This window comes from Dendropsophus ebraccatus, chromosome 14 (assembly GCF_027789765.1).
Source record: "Dendropsophus ebraccatus isolate aDenEbr1 chromosome 14, aDenEbr1.pat, whole genome shotgun sequence".
Lineage (NCBI taxonomy): Eukaryota > Metazoa > Chordata > Amphibia > Anura > Hylidae > Dendropsophus > Dendropsophus ebraccatus.
Window position 1 is genome coordinate 56,576,466 of NC_091467.1, and position 22,644 is coordinate 56,599,109.

Genomic DNA, 22,644 nt, shown 5'->3' on the forward strand with positions numbered 1-22,644 from the left:
CCCCCTTCCCTATCTTTTCCCTCCTCCATCCCCCACCAGGAAGTGAAGTAAACTCATTCGTACCTAATGACTGTGGACCCCAGTTTTTTTTGTGGTATCCATTTTGTGAAAATAACATCATCAAGAGGGAGGCGGGTCTAAGCCCTGTTAGGCCAGCCTCCCTTTGTCAGATGACTCTGGTTGCTCAGCTCTGATTGGCTATGCAAGCAGTAAGCCATCTAACAGTTCTACAGAGTCAGTTAGACATTACAAAAGACAAAGTGCATCATGGGAAACCACAAAATAGGAAGTAAAGAAAAAATGAAGCCAGCAACTGGATGTTCAGGGACCTGCAAACAGTGGGAAATTTAAATGGAGACAGACTCCAGAGGGATGGTAAGTGTAAAAACTATGTTTATGTTTGATTAATTTTTTTTTTAATCAGCGCCAGAGTACCCCTTTAATGACCACAATACGTTTTTTGTAGGTGGGACAAAAGTAGCCTGTCTCCTGTGCAGAAAATCATGGGAACGTGGATACTGCATGACAGTAGAGGCCCTGATCTATCAAGAGCAGAGAAACCTTCCATCCTTATAGTTTAACCCTTTAGATGCCATGGTCAAAATGTGATTGTGGCATAATAAAGGCCCCCGGGTGTGCCATATGTTTGTGCCTACTCGGTTCTCCGGCAAGGCTGGTACAGTGTTTTGCGTACGCCTCTTAGTAAAGCCGGAACAAATTTGCAAGATTTGCAGAACAAATCTACACCTGCTTGGGAGCTAGATTTTAATCATGATTTACACCTTTGAGCGGTGAGTAATTCATGCTAAATATGGGGCCTTACCCCTTTAAATCGGGAGAGTAGGGGACACGGTTGGCGTACTTTTTTTTTTTCTTTTTATATTACCCAATCGGCACTAGCGCAGGGTTCCCAGTGATTTGGTCCTTTTTTCAAAACACCGCCCAGTTCCAGCACACAGCGCCGCTCTCTTCTCGTGCACCGGCACCCCCCAGTGTGATGATATCCCCTCCCTTCTGTGACTTGGCTCCATGAGCATCAATGCAGCAGGTAAATGTCTTTAGGTGCATCATAGAGGCAATGTCTAGCAGTCAATGATCAGCCACCAAAATGTACACTACGCAAAAGTGGCCTCTGAGAGTCGTCTTGCAGCAATCTGACATCTCTATCTTGGTGCATTATTTTTTAGTGTTAAGTTATTCAGACATGTGAAGGTCATCTTAGAAGCCTCGCCTGAGAATAGTTATGTAGTGAACAGTTAGAAGGAGGCTACACTGAACGTCTTCTTAGAAATCTGAAGATTAGGTTGAACGCATCTATTTTTACCTCATGTGCTGTATGCAGTGTTGTCTGGAGCTGAAAGTGTTAAGTCACAAATATTCCTAGCCTGCCTCCTGGTTATGGCGCTGAAGGGCCTCTTGTCTGTAGAGATGGGAACTGCTCATACGGCAAGCGGTAATTGTGTAACTGAAGTGGTGTCTAATGGGAGAAGCCGACCCCATAGCAACACACCCGGATTCTTCAATCTGTGCTACTAAGGAAAGGTCGCCATAAAGCCATCACCTGCACAATATAGAGGCCTCCTCTCCTTCAGTCATCTGTACATACGGACTTCTCACGATTGTAAAGGGTCTGAATGCTCAGACCCTGACCCATCAAAGCTTTTGACATGTGTCTCTGGCAGCTCAAATTTTTTTTTATAACTTTAATACCATCTGCTATCGGATAATTTATGCTACCTATGGGTCCTAAAGGAAGTATCACTAATGTTTGGGTGCAGATACCACAAGACACAGAGAGAGGTCTTGTGGCACCAGAGCTGTTCTTGTGGCACAAAAAGGGCCAAAACAACATTAGGCATTATCAGGCATTTTTGTGGTGGTGTTGTGGCTATTGTGGTGCGTTTCTGCATATGGACCTGCCGGTACGTCCTCAGATGAAACAGGCACAAGAGCTGTGCCCGTGCTATCTGCAGGGGGTCCCGGTTGTCAGTGGTAGCCGGGCACCCGCCACAACTGCCAGGAACCGAGCAGTGCTTAGTATGGCAGTTGGTGCAACCGCAGCATATAGTGAAGAACAGAGGGAGTCTTGGTCTCTCTGCTGTACATAACTGCCTAAATAACAGACAGTGGAAAGCAGTTTGCATGGGACACCCAAAGGCCAAAAGTTTATATATTAACAAATATGTTATAGGTCACATAGGCTATCACATGGAGGAGAATGGTTAAAAATAACAGTGGTGCATGATGTACTTTACTACATGTCCTCCAACATGTCGAAACCCTGACCCCATTATGTAGGTTACAGCTCAATATTTAGAAGGAGATATTCACCTGACAAGACGTAATGTGTCTTTTCGGATATTGATCAGGCTGCGCAGAGTCTTCACGGGCTCCTGCGGGGAAGGTGCAGCATATGGGAACTAGAAGACATGAAAGAAACCTAGTATGGGTAAACTGGATTAACAAGTCCCTGGAGCCAGAGACAGAACATACAGCAGCAGGGCTATTCCCATCTTCAGCCCTTACGACGCACCCACAAGACATGCAAGGAATGCCTGGAGGTGAATGTGGCATAATCATGGAATGGGAGCAGAGCTTCTCGTCACACAGTCATAGTATGAACAGGTATAATACCACAACCCAGTGTCAGTACTAAAACACTGATTCTTGCTCAGATAGAAGTTTATGCATACAATGCCAACAATTTAAGGATGGGCATTGGTGAGTATGTACAGCAGCAACACAAGCCGACATGTTGGCCCTCCCAGGCCTTGATCACCGTTGCATAGCCTAGGTATAGAAGGAAAGGCTGAATGGCATGTATAGTGCTGGGAGACCTAGTGATCAAGGCCCAAGAGGCCCAACATGGTCAACTTACTACTGAACATACTCACCTGTCCATCCTTAGGTTGCTTATATGTGTATTTATACAGCTGCTGTAACAATATGAATGTAGTCAGCTCTGCCTAGACATCACTAGAAGACACACACCTATATACTTTTTTATATGATTAGGGCCTAATTGATTATCTGCAATTTTATCTAAATTGTTGTCTGAGCTTTGTCATGTGATCAGCAAGGCAAGGCTTTATAAAATCGCTTATGACAAGAAAAAACAACTGCATTGAAGCCTGGTAATGTACATAGTAAAGTTCAGACAGTCAATGTAGATAAAGTTGTAGCAACATGACCGAAAAAGTGAGACTATAGCCTTAATAGACTATCTAAGATTTGCAGCTTGTGTGTTCAGAAGTGAAGTGATCTTATAAAGCGTGGCAAAGCCCAAATCAACTGGTGTTAGAATGTTATTCAGATTTATAAATTACTTCTATTTAAAAATAAAAAGCCTTACAGTACTTATCAGCTGCTGTATGTCCTGCAGAAGTGGTGTCTGTCCAGAACTGTCCAGAGCAGTAGCAAAACCCAATAGAAAGCCTCTGCTGCTCTGGACAGTTCCTGTCTAGGACAGAGGTGGCAGGACATACAGCAGCTGATAAGTACTGGGATAGTTGATTTTAAACAAAAGTAATTTACAAATCTGTATAACTTTCTGACACTAGTTGATCTAAAAATATTTTTTTCCTCCAGGAGTACCCCTTTAATTTAGGCAAGACTGCAAGGTCCACATAATGAAGTAATCTAATTTCTTTAGTCTCTTTAATTTAATTTGACTCAAGGAAATGCTACTAAACTGCAAATGTGCCAGCACAGCTTACGGGTCCTACACAGGCTGTTGGCAGCCCGATCAATACTGTAATCTAGCAGATCGGTACTCATTTACTGGGCCTATTACACGGCCCGATAATCGATTATCAAGGGCTGCACGGACAGTAAATACTTCACCTGTCCACACTCCCAGTCTTCTCCTGCGCTCTGTATGCATCCCAGCACTGCAGCTTCAGAACAGCTGGTCTAAGCTGTGGTCCCGGCCAGTGATAGGCTGCTCTGAAGCTGCAGCATGCGGTGCCGGGACACATACAGAGCGCAGAAGAAGACTGGGAGCGTGGACATGTGAAGTATTTACTGTTTGGGCAATTGTCAGCCGCACATCGCTATTAGGGCCTCTTTGAGCGGAGAGGCGCAAAGAGTGGAGGCGCGCAAGCCCCCCCCCCATTCAAACTAATAGAAGGCAGGATTTGGTAGTGTGAACGGGGCCTTACACGTAGCGATGCAGGGTTGGTGGCCGACAATTTTAGGTGTGGGCCTAAAGAAACAACCAGCCAATAACCATTTCACTGGCTGACCGTTGTCTCAAAGCGAAAAACACCCAAATCGGGCTGAATTGGCTGATTATCTCTCTGTGTAATAGGGCCCTTAGGCTAGGTTCACATCTGTGTCAGAGGTTCCGTTTGGGGCCTCTGTTGCAGAATCCATCCAAACAACCAGACAAAAAAAAAAAAGCAAAGTCAATGGTACAATTACTTGCAAAGTCAATATTTGCCTAGAAAATGAACTTTATCCCCCAAAACACATTTCAACATCATTGCAGCCCTGCCTTAAAAGGACCAGCCAACATCGTTTCAGTGATTGCTCCATTAACACAGGTGTGGGTGTTGATAAGGACAGGGCTGGAGATCAATCTGTCATGATTAAGTAAGAATGACACCACTGGACACTTTAAAAGGAGGCTGGTGCTTGGCATCATTGTTTCTCTTCTGTTAACCATGGTTATCTCCAAAGGGAAGAGTATCGCAGCTAGAAAGACTGCACCTTAGTCAACAATCTATCGCATCATCAAGAACTTCAAGGAGAGAGGTTCCATTGTTGCCAAAAAGGCTCCAGGGCACCCAAGAAAGACCAGCAAGCGCCAGGATCGTCTCTTAAAAGTGTTTTAGCTGCGGGATCGGGCTACCAGCATTGCAGAGCTTGCTCAGGAATGGCAGCAGGCAGGTGTGAGTGCATCTGCACACACTGTGAGGCGGAGACTTTTGGAGCAAGGCCTGGTCTCAAGGGGGGCAGCAAAGAAGCCACTTCTCTCTAGAAAAAAACATCAAGGACAGACTGATATTCTGCAAAAGGTACAGGGAGTGGACTGCTGAGGACTAAGTCATTTTCTCTGATGAATCCCTTTTCCGATTGTTTGGGACATCTGGAAAACAGCTTATTCGGAGAAGACGAGGTGAGCGCTACCACCAGTCTTGTCTCATGCCACCTGTAAAGCATCCTGAAACCATTCATGTGTGGGGTTGCTTCTCAGCCAAGGGAATCGGCTCTCTCACAGTCTTGCCTAAAAACACAGTCATGAATAAAGAATGGTACTAGAATGTCCTCCAAGAGCAACTTCTCCCAACCGTCCAAGAGCAGTTTGGCGATCAACAATGCCTTTTCCAGCATGATGGAGCACCTTGCCATAAAGCAAAGGTGATAACTAAATGGCTTAGGAAACAAAACATAGAGATTTTGGGTCCATGGCCTGGAAACTCCCCAGATCTTAATCCCATTGAGAACTTGTGATCAATCATCAAGAGACGGGTGGACAAACAAAAACCAACAAATTCTGACAAAATGCAAGCATTGATTGTGCAAGAATGGACTGCTATCAGTCAGGATTTGGTCCAGAAGTTGATTGAGAGCAGCCGGGAGAATTGCAGAGGTCCTGAAGAAGAAGGGTCAACACTGCAAATATTGACTTGCTGCATTAACTCATTCTGTCAATATAAGCTTTTGTTACTCATAATATGATTGCAGTTATATTTCTGTATGTGATAAAAACATCTGACAAACACACATAAAAAACAGAGGGCAGCAGAGAATGTGAAAATATAATATTTGTGTCATTCTCAAAACTTTTGGCCATGACTGTAGTAACCAGTCCAGTTGCCCGGCATCGTTTCACTGCAGCTACATTTATTTATATTGCTAGTATTAAACACAATGAGAAGGGTCGATACCTTTGTGCACAATGCTACTAATAGTGAGGGCTGCAGGCAAGTGCCATATAATAGGGTCCTCAGCTCCATGCATAACCATAAACCATAACCTCCTCATTCATTTCAATAGTAAAATTATTTACTGACAGGTTCATAGGGCACCAAGTACACTAAGGAGGAGATTTATCAAACATGGTGTAAAGTGAAACTGTCTCAGTTGCCCCTAGCAACCAATCAGATTCCACCTTTCATTCTTCACAGACTCTTTGGAAAATGAAAGGTGGAATCTGATTGGTTGCTAGGGGCAACTGAGACAGTTTCACTTTACACCATGTTTGATAAATCTCCCACTTTAAATCCCTATATAGAATATCATTACTTTAGCCTAATGTTTCTTCTTCTCTGAATCCGGATATAACTGGTATCTTATCTACTGGGGAAAAAAAATTGCGATTAAGTTGAGTTCACAAAAAAAAAAAAAAAAAATAGACATTAGCATTAGCTTCTGCTGTCCAGGCATGATGGGAGTTGTAGTTTTGCAACAGCCGGAGAGCCAAGGTTCCCTACCCCTGTTCTAGTAGATAACAACACTCGATACAGAGATTTTTTTCCGACCTGTGTGTTGTAAAAGCTCAGCTCCCAGCATGCTGTGTGTTGTCGTTTCGCAGCGGCTGGAGAGCAACAGGTTGGAAAACATTGCTACAGGTTGATCTGCAGGGCAGCACTGCGAGGTGGGGGTCCTTGGATGAAGCTATATTTATCCTCCATTTGGATGACCCTCCACCATCCTGTCGGTCTGGTGTCACCAGCATCATCCTCTTTCCTGGGGAATATGCATTTAACCTTGTCACTGCTAAAGGACTGGATCCTCCGGCCCATTTATCTCCGGAGTGCTTGTCATCACCTTACCCATGACTGAGGATTGCCCAGACAAGCAGAAAAACTCAGAGACGCAGAGTGAAGACGTAAATGTGAATGAAAAGGAAATTAAGGAAGCTGTCAATCATTGCATACTGTGCACCCACAAACACTGCTATTACCCTGAGCGGAGAGTCGGGGTTCTCCTGCCGGGATGGCTGCTCTGAGGTCGGAAAATCAGGGACAGATGTACAATGAGCAGCGCACGCAGCTTTATCATCATCATCCGATTGCGCTGATACGGCGAGCTCAGTCACAGGGGTCACTACTTATACAGGACACCACTTATTTATCGGTAGAGAACCTGCAAAGGAATAGGCGACCTCCAGCTGTCTAATAAAACTGTCCTCACCTATACAATCACCCGAGTGCGGTCAACCATGCGCCACAAGAACAGGACTTGTATACTGATAATCTGCTGAAGAAGAGGAAGGGGGTGGGGGCTATGAACTATGCATACAGTATGGAGGGCAGGGGGGCATTGTGCATACAGTATGGAGGGCAGGGGGGCATTGTGCATACAGTATGGAGAGCAGGAGGTTCACAGTGGCTGCATACAGTATGGAGGGCAGGGGGTACACTGTGGCTGCACACAGTATGGAGGGCAGGGGGTGCACTGTGGCTGCACACAGTATGGAGGGCAGGGGGTGCACTGTGGCTGCACACAGTATGGAGGGCAGGGGGTGCACTGTGGCTGTATACAGTATGGAGGCAGAGGTGTGTGTTTGCGGGTGCACTGTGGCTACATACAGTATGTTGGGCAGGGCGTGCAGCACTGTGACTGCATACAGTATGTAAGGCAGGGAGTGCACTGTGGCTGCATACAGTATGGAGGTAAGGGGGTGCACTGTGCATACAGGAGGGAGGGCAAGGGGTGCACTGTGGCTGCACACAGCATGGAGGGCAAGGAGTGCACTGTGGCAGTTTACAATATGGAGGGCAGGGGGTGCAATGTGCATACAGTATGGAGGGCAGGGGGTGCACTGTGGAGGGCAGGGGTGCACTGTGCATACAGTATGGAGGGCAGAAGGGGCACTGTGCATACAGTATGGAGGGCAGAAGGGGCACTGTGCATACAGTATGGAATGCAGGGGATGCACTGTGCATACAGTATGGAGGGCAGGGGGTGAACTGTGGCTGCATACAGTATGGAGGGCAAGGGATGCACTGTGGCTGCATACAGTATGGAGGGCAAGGGATGCACTGTGGCTGCATACAGTACGGAGGGCAGGGGGTTTACTGTGCATACTGGCAGGGGGTGCACTGTGGCTGCATAAAGTATGGAGGACAGGAGATGCACTGTGGCTGCATACAGTATGGGGGGCAGGGGGTGCACTGTGCATACAGTATGGAGGGCAGGGGGTGCACTCTGCATACAGTATGGAGGGCAGGGGTTGCACTGTGGCTACATACAGTATGGAGGGCAAGGGGTGCACTGTGGCTGCATACAGTACGGAGACCAGGGGGTGCACTGTGCATACTGGCAGGGGGTGCACTGTGGCTGCATAAAGTATGGAGGGCAGGAGGTGCACTGTGGCTGCATACAGTATGGGAGGGCAGGGGGTGCACTGTGGCTGCATACAGTATGGGAGGGCAGCGGGTGCAATGTGGCTGCATACAGTATGGGAGGGCAGCGGGTGCACCTTGGCTGTATACAGTATGGAGGGCAGGGGGTGCACTGTGCATACAGTATTGACGGCAGAGGGTGCACTGTGGCTGCATACAGTATGGAGGGCAGGGGGTGCACTGTGGCTGCATACAGTAAGGAGGACAGGGGGTGCACTGTGGCTGCATACAGTAAGGAGGGCAGGGGGTGCACTGTGGCTGCATACTTTACAAAGGGCAGGGGGTGCACTGTGGCTGCATACAGTACGGAGGGCAGGGAGTGCACTGTGCATACTGGCAGGGGGTGCACTGTGGCTGCATACAGTATGGAGGGCAGGGGGTGTGCTGTAGCTGTATACAGTATGGGGGGCAGGGGGTGCACTGTGGCTGCATACAGTACCGAGGGAAGGGGGTACACTGTGGCTGTGCACTGTATACAGCATGGAGGGTATAATACATGCTAAGGCTATGTTCACACTATGTAAAAGTACGGCCGTTGTTGCCATCAGCAACAACCGCCGTACTTTGTGCCGGGTGGAACAATGCCTCTACTTCAATGAGATCCCGGCTGGAGCATATACACATCGTGTACGCTTCGGCCGGGATCCCATGTTGACCCGCAAATAACCGACAGTTTAACTGGTAGTTTTCTGTGTCCGCAATTCAGTGAACTTCGAACTTCATACACGGAACGGCCGGTCTCTGCAAAGATCATCCCAACCGGTACTTAAGTCCGGCAGGGATCCCATAGCAGATAGGGCAGTGTTTACAGGCGTACAAAATACGGCCGTTGTTGCCGATGGCAACAACGATCGTACTTTTACATAGTGTGAACATAGCCTAAAACATTAAAGTGTAACTTTTTCCCAGGGCCGTTTTCTTAGTTCTGCCCTGTAGTTATCAGCTTTCCCTGAGCTCAGCTCCACTGGATGTGCATGTGACAATATCTGCCTGAATATGCCTCCATCCCATTATGACAGGTGTCGGCATATCTCAGAATTGTGATGGTAATGTAGTCCTATGCTGGGAATCCAGCCATGGGCCAAGGAAACCCAGCATCTCTCCATGCTTCTCCCTGCAGTGTCTCTCTTCCCTCATCCCTCTTCTCCTTTCTCTGTAGACTTTTATTAGTAGTGGAACGACATCTGACAATAAAGCTAAAAGCTGTCTTCAATCTGATGTACAGGTTCCCCTTAGGTGGAAAAGAGGCATTTTTCTCTTATAAGATAGGGCTGGGCCATATGGACAAAAAAATAAAATCTTGTGTTTTTTTAGCATGACAGACATCTCTCAGTTCAAATCTCCATTTTTTTTATTTTTTTTTGCTAAATCTATTCCTATCTGTACCTATTCCCTACTCTTTCCTAGAATAACTATCTCTCAACCCCTCGTTGTAGGTAAGGAGAAGAGAGCTGCCAGCGTCTGTATGTAACTTAGCAGTTTCCTCCATGTACACTGTGCCAGCCCTGGAGCTGTGTATAGGCCTTTGGTGCTCCAGCTGCTGCAAGACTGCAACTCCCAGCATGCCCTGGAACAGCAAAATTACAACTCCCAGCATACACTGCAACTGCAAAACTGCAACTCCCATCATGCTCTGCAATTGCATAACTCCCAGCATGCCCTCCCCCTATACATAGCACCTTATGACAAGTTTTGTAAGGTTCTGTTCAGTTCTGATTTTTGTAATCAAATCCCAGGAAAGTTGAGTGACTACCAATATGGCTGCCAGGAGCAGACTACAAGGCTCTCCCGCAACTCCTGGGCAGACTGCATTGGTAACCATACTATCTGTCACCCAGCTTTCCAACTAGGGAACATAGGAGTCGGGCAAAGGACATGTGCGATGCTGTTACCGGTTGTTTGGAGGCAAAGGATATATGCTGGGACCTATAGTACCACGGAGGCTGCTGCTTCACTCCTGCCCCAGGGCGTTCAGGCAGTCAAATTAGCTATTTAAAATAAAAAAAACAAACAAAGTGGGGACCCCTAAGGGCAGATTAATCAAGCTTGTTTGATTAAAGGAACCGGAGCGGAGGACAGCAGGCCCCAGTGCAGGAGTCTGGGTGGTAAGTGCATGTTGTTAGGTTCTTCCACTTCTTTACTGGCAGTTTTGAAAAAAAGTCTGTGCCCAGACTTCTCCTTTAAATTGCCCAGTCCTAGTTACAGGCTTGTACTACTGTATTATGTAAGTCACTTGCCACTTTCACTTTAAGCATCTTGCTGTTGTAGACCTCCTCTATTCCTTCTGATTGGCTCTGACATAATCTGTGCATGATCTCACACAGGAACGACTTCCCTGCCAGTTACTAGTACCAGGCTATACATAACCATCTGTATTCATATATACCCCTGCCCAGACAACTATGGACTGTGTGCAGGCTTACCCTCACACATTACTCCCCCACCAGTGACTAGTACCAGGCTATACATAACTGTATACATATACATATATACCCCTGGCAGGACAGCTATGGACTGTGTGCAGGCTTACCCTCACACATTACTCCCCCACCAGTGACTAGTACCAGGCTATACATAACTGTATACATATACATATATACCCCTGGCTAAACAGCTATGGACTGTGTGCAGGCTTACCCTCACACATTGCTCCCCCACCAGTGACTAGTACCAGGCTATACATAACTGTATACATATACATATATACCCCTGGCTAAACAGCTATGGACTGTGTGCAGGCTTACCCTCACACATTACTCCCCCACCAGTGACTAGTACCAGGCTATACATAACTGTATACATATACATATATACCCCTGGCAGGACAGCTATGGACTGTGTGCAGGCTTACCCTCACACATTGCTCCCCCACCAGTGACTAGTACCAGGCTATACATAACTACATACATATACATATATAACCCTGGCAGGACAGCTATGGACTGTGTGCAGGCTTACCCTCACACCTTACTCCCCCACCAGTGACTAGTACCAGGCTATACATAACTATATGTATACATATATACCCCTGGCCGGACAGCTATGGACTGTGTGCAGGCTAACCCATAGCGGACCAGAGGAAACAGGGGCTTTAGGAGAAGTAGCCTTTTGTAATAATTCCAGGTACCTGTTGACTAGTCCCTTATCCAGTCTACAATAACCTGGTCCAAGCCTGTCACTGACAATAAAAGCTGGAAAGTAGAAGGTTATCCGACACTAAAGCAGCAGCGAGGGTTAACAGTGCGTGTGTACAGGATTAGCCATACACGTGTAAGCACTGTGATCCGTCCCTGCGTAAGGAGGCGGGGGTATCCTGGTGTGCCCCCAACACACAGGCTGGCGCAGGGAGGAGGGGGGCAGTGTGTGGTGGAGTAAACAGATAGAAGCTTTGTTGGCTTATCATAGGAAGCAATTACTGAAATATTCTCTACATAAACTGTTCGATATAGAGCAGACAGGAGCAGGTCATCCATATGGCATGTAATAACACAGTGTTTTACTAGGATTAAGGTTCAGGGACCATTAGAATTTCAGGACCGATAGAATTCAGTGCACATACCGTGACCGGACGACTTCCCAGAAAGTTCAGGTCGCTGTTCTCACCAAAGAGGTAACCTTCAGGATGGCTGGACTCAAACTTCTCTCCGCCCATGATAAAATGGCTGGCAAAGTAACTCCCTGGGTATGGAAAAACGTACAAGTGAGACACACAGGTACAGTCAAAGTGCATTATTATCTGTGACCCAGCACGCAGTGGTATACACATTACAACAGGGTTTCAAGATTAAAGGGGCACTCTAGCGAGAGAAAAAAATTCAAATCAACTGTAAGTTGCCACAGATTTGTAATTTACTTCCATTAAAAAATCTCCATTCTTCCAGTACTTATCTGCTGTATGTCCTGCAGGAAGTGGTGTTATCTTTCCAGTCTGACACAAAGCTCTCTGCTGCCACCTCTGTCCGAGACAGGAACTGCCCAGAGCGGTAGCTCTCTCCTGCCTTCCGGAGTGGAAAAAATACACCACTTCCTGCAGGACATACAGCCGCTAAGTGCTAGAAGTCTTGAGATTTTTTCTTATATATATTAAGAGATTTTTTTTCTCTATATTTAAGGTGTTCCTGTTATTAAAGAAGAAGAAGTTCTACCAAACTAAAAAAAAGTCAGGAAGCCTTTGGGGTGCAAAAAAAAAAAAAAAAAAAAATTCACAAACCAAACCCACCTATCTCTGGGCCCCTCAGCGCTGCCCTTGGGTCCCCACCCACAGCTGCCTCTGGCAATTTTCTAGCACCAGTTGATTTGAAAGAAAATATTTTTTGCTGGAGTTCCCATTTATTTATAAATTATAAAAACTTTGGTGCACCTCCTCCAACGAACACTGGTGTCTCATATCTGAGCTGCCAACCATACTAGATGGGGCCCTCTATTTTCTGTAGACATGTCAGCCAGTCCACAGACTTAGACAATCCATAGACTTAAAGGGGTATACCACTGAAAGATAACTTATATATATACGCTTTTCTCTCCGTCTCCACTCAGAGACAGCTGATGTGAACAAGTCTCTTGACTGGCTTTATCAGTAACTTTGTAGTTTCTTTGTAATGCCAGAAGGGTTAATCTGAGGTCAAGTTGCTAATGAACTCATTGTCATTAATTCTCCCAACATTACAAAGAAACTACAATGTTGCAGATAAAGCCTGCCAGGGACTTGTTTACATCAGCTGTTTTAGAAGGGAGGGAGGAGGAGGAGGAGGAGGAGGAAGAGACTGAGAGAAAAGCTCACACACAGATTTTTGTGTCTTCAGCAGAAAGCAGCAGCTCAGAAATGGGAAAAGACGACTGAATAGATAATAACAAGTATGGAAGGAATTGTTAGTCTTACCATGGGCAGGAACATATGAAAAGTTATGTTTGAGTGGAATTAGCCTTTAAATTAAGTAGATAAGGTGCCCAAGTGATTTTCTTCTTAGCCTAAAGGCCCTATTATAAATGCAAAATCCTGCACCGGACTATTAGGGCCCTATTCCACCGGACGATTATCGTTCAGATTATCGTTCGAATCTAAACAATAATCGTTCAGTTGAAATGTAGTTAACGTTTAACGACCGAACGAGAAATCGTTGATCGCTTTATAAGACCTGGACCTATTTTTATCGTTGCTCGTTCGCAAAACGTTCGCATTGAATAAGACATCGTTCGGTCGTTTACAATAGATACGAACGCAATAGCGAATAAATAGCGAAGAAAAAAATTATCGCAATTACGATCATAAGTAACGATTATCGTTCCATGGAAATGAGTGAACGTTTTCAGGTCTTTCGCAATAGCGGTCGTTTGAGATCGTTAACGATTATGCAAACGATAATTGTCCGGTGGAATAGGGCCCTTAGGTAATGTCCCCCTTAATCCAGCACAGACTATAGTGTATCATACTGGATTCTGTACTTGGGACTGCTCATTGCATAATTCAGCAGATTGCCCATATGGAAGCGATGACGACGGCTTTATTAGTTGTCACCCACCTTACCCAGAGGCAGACACAAAAGGAAACAGCCGGATAAAGTTTTTAACAGCTTGGCATGAAGGACAACTCAAGGGCATATGTTTACTGGTGTTTTGTTTTCGGGAGATTACCTCTTTAAGAAGGGATTACAACATGGACCTTATAGGATGTCGGAGGTGGTAGATAATGTATTAATTCCAGCAGAACATATGCGGTCAGGTACGATGGATGTAACACTGGCCGTACATACGCCAAGTACTAGAAACGTACGGCTCAGACATGACTCTTCATAAAATTATAAAAAAGCAAATGTGAAATATCGGGCCGTAATAGGAAAACGCGGCCGAAAGTCATTAACGCAAACAGCCGTTCTAGAAACCGAAGGCCTGACAGGAACCTTATGAATAATCCATACTGGAAGGCCTGTCAGGCATCTAACCTCTAAAATATATTACACATAATTCATTGTATGACCTATTTCTCCCGAGCCTGATGGAGACAAGACAGTGACCACCAACTCCCACACCACGGGCGGCGGCCCACCCTGCCAGTGCCCTCCATCACACCAGACTTTCAGGCAGCGAGGGGTTAATCCACGGTACAAGACCATTTAACACTCATAAAAATGCCAGAACTTCCTGGGCACGATATATTATTCATGCAGACGGCTTTCTGAATCACCTGCATTATTTAACAGGCGAGGTAGAGGTGCACTGAAGGATGAGGCCCGGAGGGGGGTGGGGGACAACGTGCAGGTAAAATCTTAAAAAGGTTTAACACAAGGGCCTGTCTGACGCGTGGTGAATGGAGAAAACCACCATGTATCGTTGGTTAACCCAGTGACGAGTTCTCCATTCACCGGAGGTCGCACACTTGACAGGTACTTACTCACTCTCCTCCTGATTATTGCCAAGCCAAGCATCTACAGAACGGCACAGTCTCTGCATACATATTCTAGTCTATTTAGGGGAAATTCTAAGTAACTGCGCGGATGACCGCACTGTATAATGGAATCAGGTGAGAATTACGCCAAAGCAGGGCATGACAACTCCATTCAGCCAGCAACGAACAGGGCTCCGACAATAGAGAATGACATTGCTTGCTCTCGAGACACTGATGAAATGACAACGGCGCTGCGGAGCCTCCTACCCCTGTACCAAGCTCTGCAGGGCTGATGCAGTAAGTTAATGCAGTCACGCTGGATGCAGACAGGCTGCTGGGACTCCGACTGTTCTCAGCTATTGTCTGGTCCTGGAAAGCCATAGCACCACGTCCACACCTGCACGTGTCAGGTAAAAACACATCCTTGTGAACCTAAGGAGCCTTCTATGTGAGCTGCCATAACACAAAGAGATCAAGCAGATCTGTGATAGAACCTCTCTCCGGAGCTAGAGGAGAAAGAGAAGGCAAATATAGCCAGAATAGGACGCGATTCCTATAATAATCCCGGGAATAATGAACCTGCATTAACAATAGCTCCTGTGCCCTGAGATAACTCTACTTCATGTGCAAAGTCATCCGAGACATAAAAAATAAAATAAAAAGACCTCGTACAGTGTTTTTGTAAGATTCACAGTTTCTGCTGACACACTGATCAGAAGAGGCAGCAGCATGTTCCTTATAAGCCATCCAACTATTAGTGTTCAAAGTTATAGGATCACTGCTGGTAAATCTATATTCATACTACATAAATACCAGCTATAGGATTTTTTTTTGAAGACTTAAAAAACTAAATTTATGAAAGGCTCGGAAATGAAAAAAAAAAAAAAAAAAGTGATACTTGCCTACCCCTTCTCCCCACAGCTGCTGTTTGATGCTCCTGGTTACCACTCGTCAGCATTTCCTCTTGGTTCTAGTGAAGCATTAAGCCCACAGGAACTGCCTGCTCAGCCAATCAATGGCTGCCTTGTTCTTCCTTAGTCTGTGATTCGCTAAGTGAGAAATTTCGGCAGGAACCGTGATGGATCCAACATTATCCAGAAATCAGAAAGAAGGATTGAGGGGAGGCGAGTAAGACCACTCCAGTCTATATAATTTATTTATTCCAGACAACCCCTGTAGTGTTAAATTTCTATGAAAATCAAAGGTTTGCTAGAATGGAGGACCCCAATTTCTTTCTATGGTCAGACACCAATGGGAGGAAACATAAGGAGAAATTAAAGGGGAACCATCAGCAGGTTGGACTAATCTAACCTGCTGATAGCCCCCTATTGCGCACAGGGGATGAAGGTTTGTCTCTTACCTTCCTCCTCAGCACCCGTGCTGTTAGCAGTGTAACCCTCAGTCCGGAGCACTGTTAGGTGGACTGCCCTGCCCCCAGAGCACCTCACGCATTGGGGGCGGGGCAGTTCCAACGGTGCCCCAGACCAAGGTCAACACTGCTAACAGCATGGGAACGGTGCCAAAGAGGAAGGCAAGAGACATACCTTTCTCCTTGGCAGCCCATGCACAATAGGCAGCTATCTGCAGGTTAGATTTGTGTAACATGCTGATCGTTCCCCTTTAAAACAGCCCTCACGCTATAGTTGGTGCATTGGTGACAGTAGGATCTGAGTCCTGGGGAACGTCAAGGGTCAAGGAGACACCACTATTATAAATGGCACCTGGTAGGTGGGGGGGCACTAATACAGAGTTTGCTGGGCCTTGAAGTTTCAAGTGAAGCCTTGAGCAGAACCCCGGCAAGCTAACACTATTGTCACACTGTTTGCTGTAAGCAATGGGAAAACTCCTACAATTTCATTCACAAAATACTGTCCTTTTGGTCTAAATTCGACATCAGTACTTCCATGTTCCCGCATAGAAAAAAAAAAACCAACAACAAATTTCGCACTGTATACATGTTTGCCAATAGGCGATGGAAACCATTCTACTAAGACCCTTGCAAAATTACTGCAGGAAGCACATGGACGCCATTGGAAGAATTTTTTTTACATTTTTTTCTAACATTGACTACAAAGAATAAAAACAGAATTGTGTGCAAAAGAGCAACAATTAAAATGACTCAATGATGCACTATAAAAAAAATGGAAAAATTATACTTTTATGATTCACTGATGGTAAAATCTGCCCACTGTAATGCTAAAAACAGATGAAAAACAACTCCCCCTAAAAGATGCTCAGTAGCCCGGCCTCCTCCCAATATACAGCCGGCTATGGCTCCTGTGTACAGAGCCTACAGTCTGTGTCCCAGTAATAAAGACACATAGTAGTGAGACTATACCGAGTACTAACCGGAGGGAGTCTAATAATAACACTGCTAGGTGGCTGCCGCTTTATATGCAGATCCCTCATGGTGACGCTAAACTCTCACATAAATTACCTAAACAGAAGATACACAACCCACTAATCCTCAATCCGACAGTCCAGATAGATCACTAACCTAATGGCTTTCTCATGCACACAAGAAATATATCAAAACATGTTGGAATCTAATTTTAGAGGACATACACAGTTACATTATTATGACCAGCAGCAGCTAATATCCAACTGCATGTGCAGGGCAGACAGCAGCTAGACTGGCCTGGAGTGACTCTGTTAGGTCGAGGTATCTGGAGCCATGCTGACCACATGCCAGAGCTTCTGGATGGTACCGGGGCTGGAATCCATAGAGAAAGCACAAAAATCAAGGTGGTCTTAATCCAGCGCTACAAAAACATGGCCACTTTTCCCCCTCTCGTCTCCAGTTCAGGTGTGGTTTGCAATTAAGCTCCATTTACTTCAATGGAACGGAGTTTGAAACCCCACCCAATCTGGAGACAAGAGAGGGGGAAAAGAGGCCATTTTTTGTAGCCTACAGGGGGGAAATTGATTACGAGTAGGAATTTACGATGAGTGACGGGACCAGCCTCGTATCCCTCACGGGCTCCTGAATCTTCGGGGGGGGCCCACATCACAACCCAGCTGATGGACTGGCCGCTCAGCCAGTCAGTGACTAGGGCAGGACGCCGCACCAGTGTGCCCAGTCCATCAGTCTGGACAGGCATTTTTCCTCTAGTTGAGATGTCATCAAAACTAGAGAGAAAATTATGGCCGTGGCCGTTCCCGCCACTTACTGGCTGTCCAGGCATGATGGGAGTTGTAGTTTTGCAACAGCTGGAGAACCAAGGTTTCCTACCCTAGCCTATACCACTACGACCACCAGCTTGTGTTCTTCCAGCAATGGTTGTAGTTTTTTGTTCTCTGATGCTTCTTACCTGATACGCCAATGTCCAGACATTCAGTGAAGCAATAGATTTGCCTCATCAGAAAATCCAACCAATCAGCGGAAGCGCAAATCCAATATCGCAGTATAAATGTAGCCCTTTACTGCTAGCAGAGGTGCGGTAACCATCTGTCTGCTTCGGCACCCCATAGGCATTAGGGATCACTGAGCTGTTGTCTAACACACGTCTGGTAGCCTAGAACATAGGTCTAAAAAGTTGCCGACCATTACAGAATTCTAATCCTCATCAGGAGAATCCCTTTCAAATGTGTAAGCCATGAAGCATCTGGTCTCTTAGCGAGCGTGTTGGTCAGCCCTCGCGCACCTTCGTAGCCGATATTCACCTCACATATCAATGCTTTAGTGCTCTAACGTGTCCATTTGCAATGGTGCCATTTGTCCCCTCCCAATACACATTCACCATAGCGGCACAAGAACCGATCACACGCTGCGTAGCTTCGGAAATACCACCACCTCTGCCCCGAAAGCCAATAATCACCCCCATAATGATGAGACTGGACTGTATAGTAGTAGAAAGACTATGGTGACACAGGACACTGCAATAATCGTGGCCTAACTAAGCCAAATCAGGTGAATAGGGTTGCGTTTGGCCAGAAAGTCAAACATTTATTTTCTTACTTGCTGGAGTCATTTGCAGCACAGTACGATCCCTGCGATCAGTGGTCACATGACTTCTGTCACAGTCCAAATCATTGTGAACCAGTAAAACAATTATCATCATACTTACCTCCCCTGCTCCCTTAGTGCTGTCATGTGTTTTGATGACCTCTCTTGTGTTGCTCTTTCTCCTTCCAGTGACATCACTCTCCCCTGCCCTGTGATTGGCTGTATGGGGAGCAGGACATCACCAGAATAAAGAAGAACAACATAGAGGTAGAGGGTGAGGTATGTAAACAGGCTATCACCCCCCACCCCGACAAATCCATCTCGAAAGTGAAGGTGGGATCATCTCTGGGGGACAGCGTTGGAGTGTGGAGAAGTAAGTATAGCTTCTTTATAGTTTATATATACAGTGGTGCCTTGGATTTCGAGCATAATTCGTTCCGGGACTGAACTTGTAATCCAAATCTACTCTTAAACCAAAGCAAAACGTCCCATAAGAAATCACTGATATGCAAACAATTGGTTACACACCCCAAAAATAATGATTTTTTTAATCTGAATAACATGTAAAACAAATGAACCAAAGATTTAGAAACAGCTGAATATTATATTATAAATTACTGTACAGTATAGTGATCAGCATGTGGAGTATAATGTATAGTAACTGCATAAACCTGATAACACAGCAGCAGTTTGTAGATACAGGATGGAGCTGCAGATCCCCATAATGGAGAGGATGGGAAACACAAGGGCTGACAGAGACTGCAGGGAGCATGAAGGAATGAGCAGGACAGATGTGGGCACATACATGCAGTGCTCTCTGTCCGGGGAAAGAGGGGTTACAGCTATGGAGAGATTCCCTCCACAGTACTGTCCCCTGATGCAAGCCCCAGCCTGAAGTGGATCTGCTATGATTTGGAAGGTGAGAGAGACTTCCTGGGTCAGAGTACAGAGCTGTAGACCCTGCTATGCAGACCATGCCCCTCCCCCACTCGCCCTCCCACCCAGTACAAGGAGCTCTTAAACCAAAGCAATGCTCTTAAACCAAAGTCAAATCTCTCTTAATCCAAGTTACTCTTAAACCAAGGTACCACTGTATATGTACATTGATATTGCATTGATATAGATACAGTTTTCCCTATCCTGATAAAATACATTTAAAGGGATCAGCCATTACCACCTATCAAGCTCCTCTGAATGCAGCAGTGCTCCCCAACCTGTTGCATCTGCCATTATGCCCGGACAGCCAAAGGTTGGGGCATACTGGGAAATACTGTTCTCAATACGTCATCTACTGTTCCCCAGCCCAGGCCTTCTATCGTATAGGCATCAATGGGCCGGATGACCCTCCCCCACTGTCAGCATCACATCTCTGTCCCCAGTACTCACCAGACTTGGGTGGGTATCTATAGACGGAGTTAGACGGCATGTCCACTTCTTCGACTCCTGCGTGTTGCCGGCTTGTAAGTGCACCCATCCTCGCCGAGATGAACAGGAACGTCCGGGTTCCTATTACTGACCTGCCATCTCACCAGTCTCTAAGATAAAACGACCAAAGAGAATGTTAGCTGCCAAGATGAGGGAACACACGCCATCTTATTCTGGAACATGAGCCGCCCGGCGTGCCCAGTACTACAGCAAGTGTCATGCAACCCTACACCCTGTATAACAATGCAGCCTGACCAGTATTACACTGCACAGCTCTCACTGGGATCCAGCATCACGGCGGTTGGTTATCATGCAGGTGAAGAAACAGTGAAGTGCCAGGAAGTAGGATAAACCCTTTAAATGGGTAGCGGAGAAAAAAAACAAATGATGCCAGAAAGTGCCAGAGATTTGTCGTTTTCTTCTATTAAAAAATCTTTAGTCTTCCAGTACTTATCAGCTGCTGTATGTCCTGCAGGAAGTGGTGTATTCTTTCCAGTCTGACACAGTGCTCTCTGCTGCCACCTCTGTCCGTGTCAGGAACTGTCCAGAGCAGCAGCAAATCCCCATAGAAAACCTCTCCTGCTCTCCAGACTTAGAACAATACACCACTTCCTGCAGGACATGCAGCAGCTGATAAGTACTGGAAGACTGGAGATTATTTAATAGAAGTAAATTACAAATCTCTGCCATTTTCTGTCAGCTTTACATGCAATTTTGTAACGGAATTATCTCTTTAAATTCAATAGGGGAAGTCAAAATCTGCACCATGTGAACACACAGCAGAATTGTAGCAGATTTTCCCAATTATTTTCAGCTGTTATTTTGTGCTGATTTTTTCTGGAAGTAATCTGCTTAGTGTGCATGTACCCTAACGGAGCATTCACCATCAGACCATTCCTGCAGCTCTACATCGGCCATTGGCTGCACATCCTCTATTACACAGGGAGATGGGCCGGTGACATACAGGTAAGAAATGAGCGATCAGCCGACACAGGACGATAGGTTATAGGGCCTTTAGGGTATGTTCACACACAATATATTTGTTGCAGATTTTCCTATTTAAAGGAGTACTCAAGCAAAACAAAAAAAAATCAGAAGGTGCCAGAGATTTGTAATTTACTTCTATTTAAAAATCTCCAGCCATCCAGTACTTATCATCTGCTGTATGTCCTGCAGGAAGTGGTGTACTCTTTCCAGTGTGACACAGTGCTCTCTGCTGCCACCTCTGTCCATGTCAGGAACTGTCCAGAGCAGGAGAGGTTTTCTATGGGGATTTGCTACTACACTGGACAGTTCCTGACATGGACAGAGGTGGCAGCAGAGAGCACTGTGTCAGACTGGAAATAATACACAACTTACTGCAGGACATACAGCAGCTAATAAGTTCTGTAAAACCTGAGATTTTTTAGTAGAAGTAAATTACATATCTCTGACACCAGTTAATTTAAAATAATTTTTCTGCCCCAAACCACAACTGTTAGAAATCCAGGTAGATTTCCGTGCAGGTTTTCTCCATAACTTATCGGCCTAGCATGCAGACACCCTAGCTGACTTATAAGGGTCTGTTCACACACTACAGATTGGTTGCAGATTTTCCCCATTTACCTCAATAGTAAAATGATAATCTGCAGTGACCCTGCAATGGTCATAGAGTAGTAATAGAGTATTATTTCCTGTCTAGTGTATTATCCCCTGTCTAGTGTGCCCTTCCCTCACTGTCACCTATAGGGCTCTGTTCACACACTGCACATTAGCTTTGCATTTACTTCTATTTTGTTGCCTTGTCATAAACCGCAACAAATCTGCATCATGTGAACATACCCTAAAGAAGGAGGCAGAGGACTCTCCCAGCCCTGTGGAGGTGACATGATGGCCTCACACATGGGAACATGACACTATCTCCCTAAACATAGTAACCTCCATGAGACGTGACACTTCACCCCCGGTTCCTGGCATCAGACCCGCTGCCCCATGACCCCCGTATACAGTGCCCCCTCCCCGGCTCCGGTTACCTGTCCCGATCCGGCTCCTGACACCGGTCCCTGCAGCAGCAGCTGCAGCAGCACACACCAGTGACGTCACTCTAGCGCGTGTAGCCCCTCCCACTCGGCGAACTCTACCATTGATGATGAAGAAGGTGGGGCTAGCGTCCCCATGACAACCATATTCTCTCATTCGGGAACCACATGTTTAAAGCCCCAGACGGGAGGGGCCTGACACTGGAGGGTGGATGACAGGCAGCTGACTGACAGATTGTGCGCTGCTATAGCCCTGAGGGATATAAAGAGACCAGGGCTTCTATTCGGAATGCGGCAGACTGCTCCCGGCCATGGCGGCGCAGCGAGCACAACCGGGAAGCCAAGTGCGGAAAGGTCATTGTTAGAAGTGAACGGGAGGCTGCTAAAGAGCGACATCTAGTGGCCGATGGTGTCATTACGCTGCTGGTCCCCGAATTCTGTATATATATATATATATATATATATATATATATATATATATATATATATATATATATATATATAGTGGTGCTAGACAGG

General features: G+C 46.0%; 1 protein-coding gene across 3 annotated transcripts in view; it reads right to left on the reverse strand.

The window, feature by feature from the left end:
* Nucleotides 1-22,205, reverse strand: part of RNF157 (ring finger protein 157) — a 45,347-nt gene extending 23,142 nt beyond the window's left edge. For 2 of the 3 annotated variants that reach the window (XM_069953898.1, XM_069953897.1), the window contains exons 1-4: nt 22,120-22,205; nt 20,069-20,217; nt 11,914-12,032; nt 2,332-2,420 (exon numbers count right to left, since the gene is read on the reverse strand). In XM_069953898.1, the coding sequence (XP_069809999.1) occupies nt 2,332-2,420; nt 11,914-12,032; nt 20,069-20,156 (296 nt within the window). In that variant the 5' untranslated portion in view covers nt 20,157-20,217; nt 22,120-22,205. Of the gene's footprint in view, nt 1-1,561; nt 1,615-2,331; nt 2,421-11,913; nt 12,033-20,068; nt 20,218-22,119 lie in introns of those variants that run through there. The other variant, XM_069953899.1, reaches the window with a different exon arrangement.
* Between the last annotated feature and the right edge of the window lie 439 nt (nt 22,206-22,644).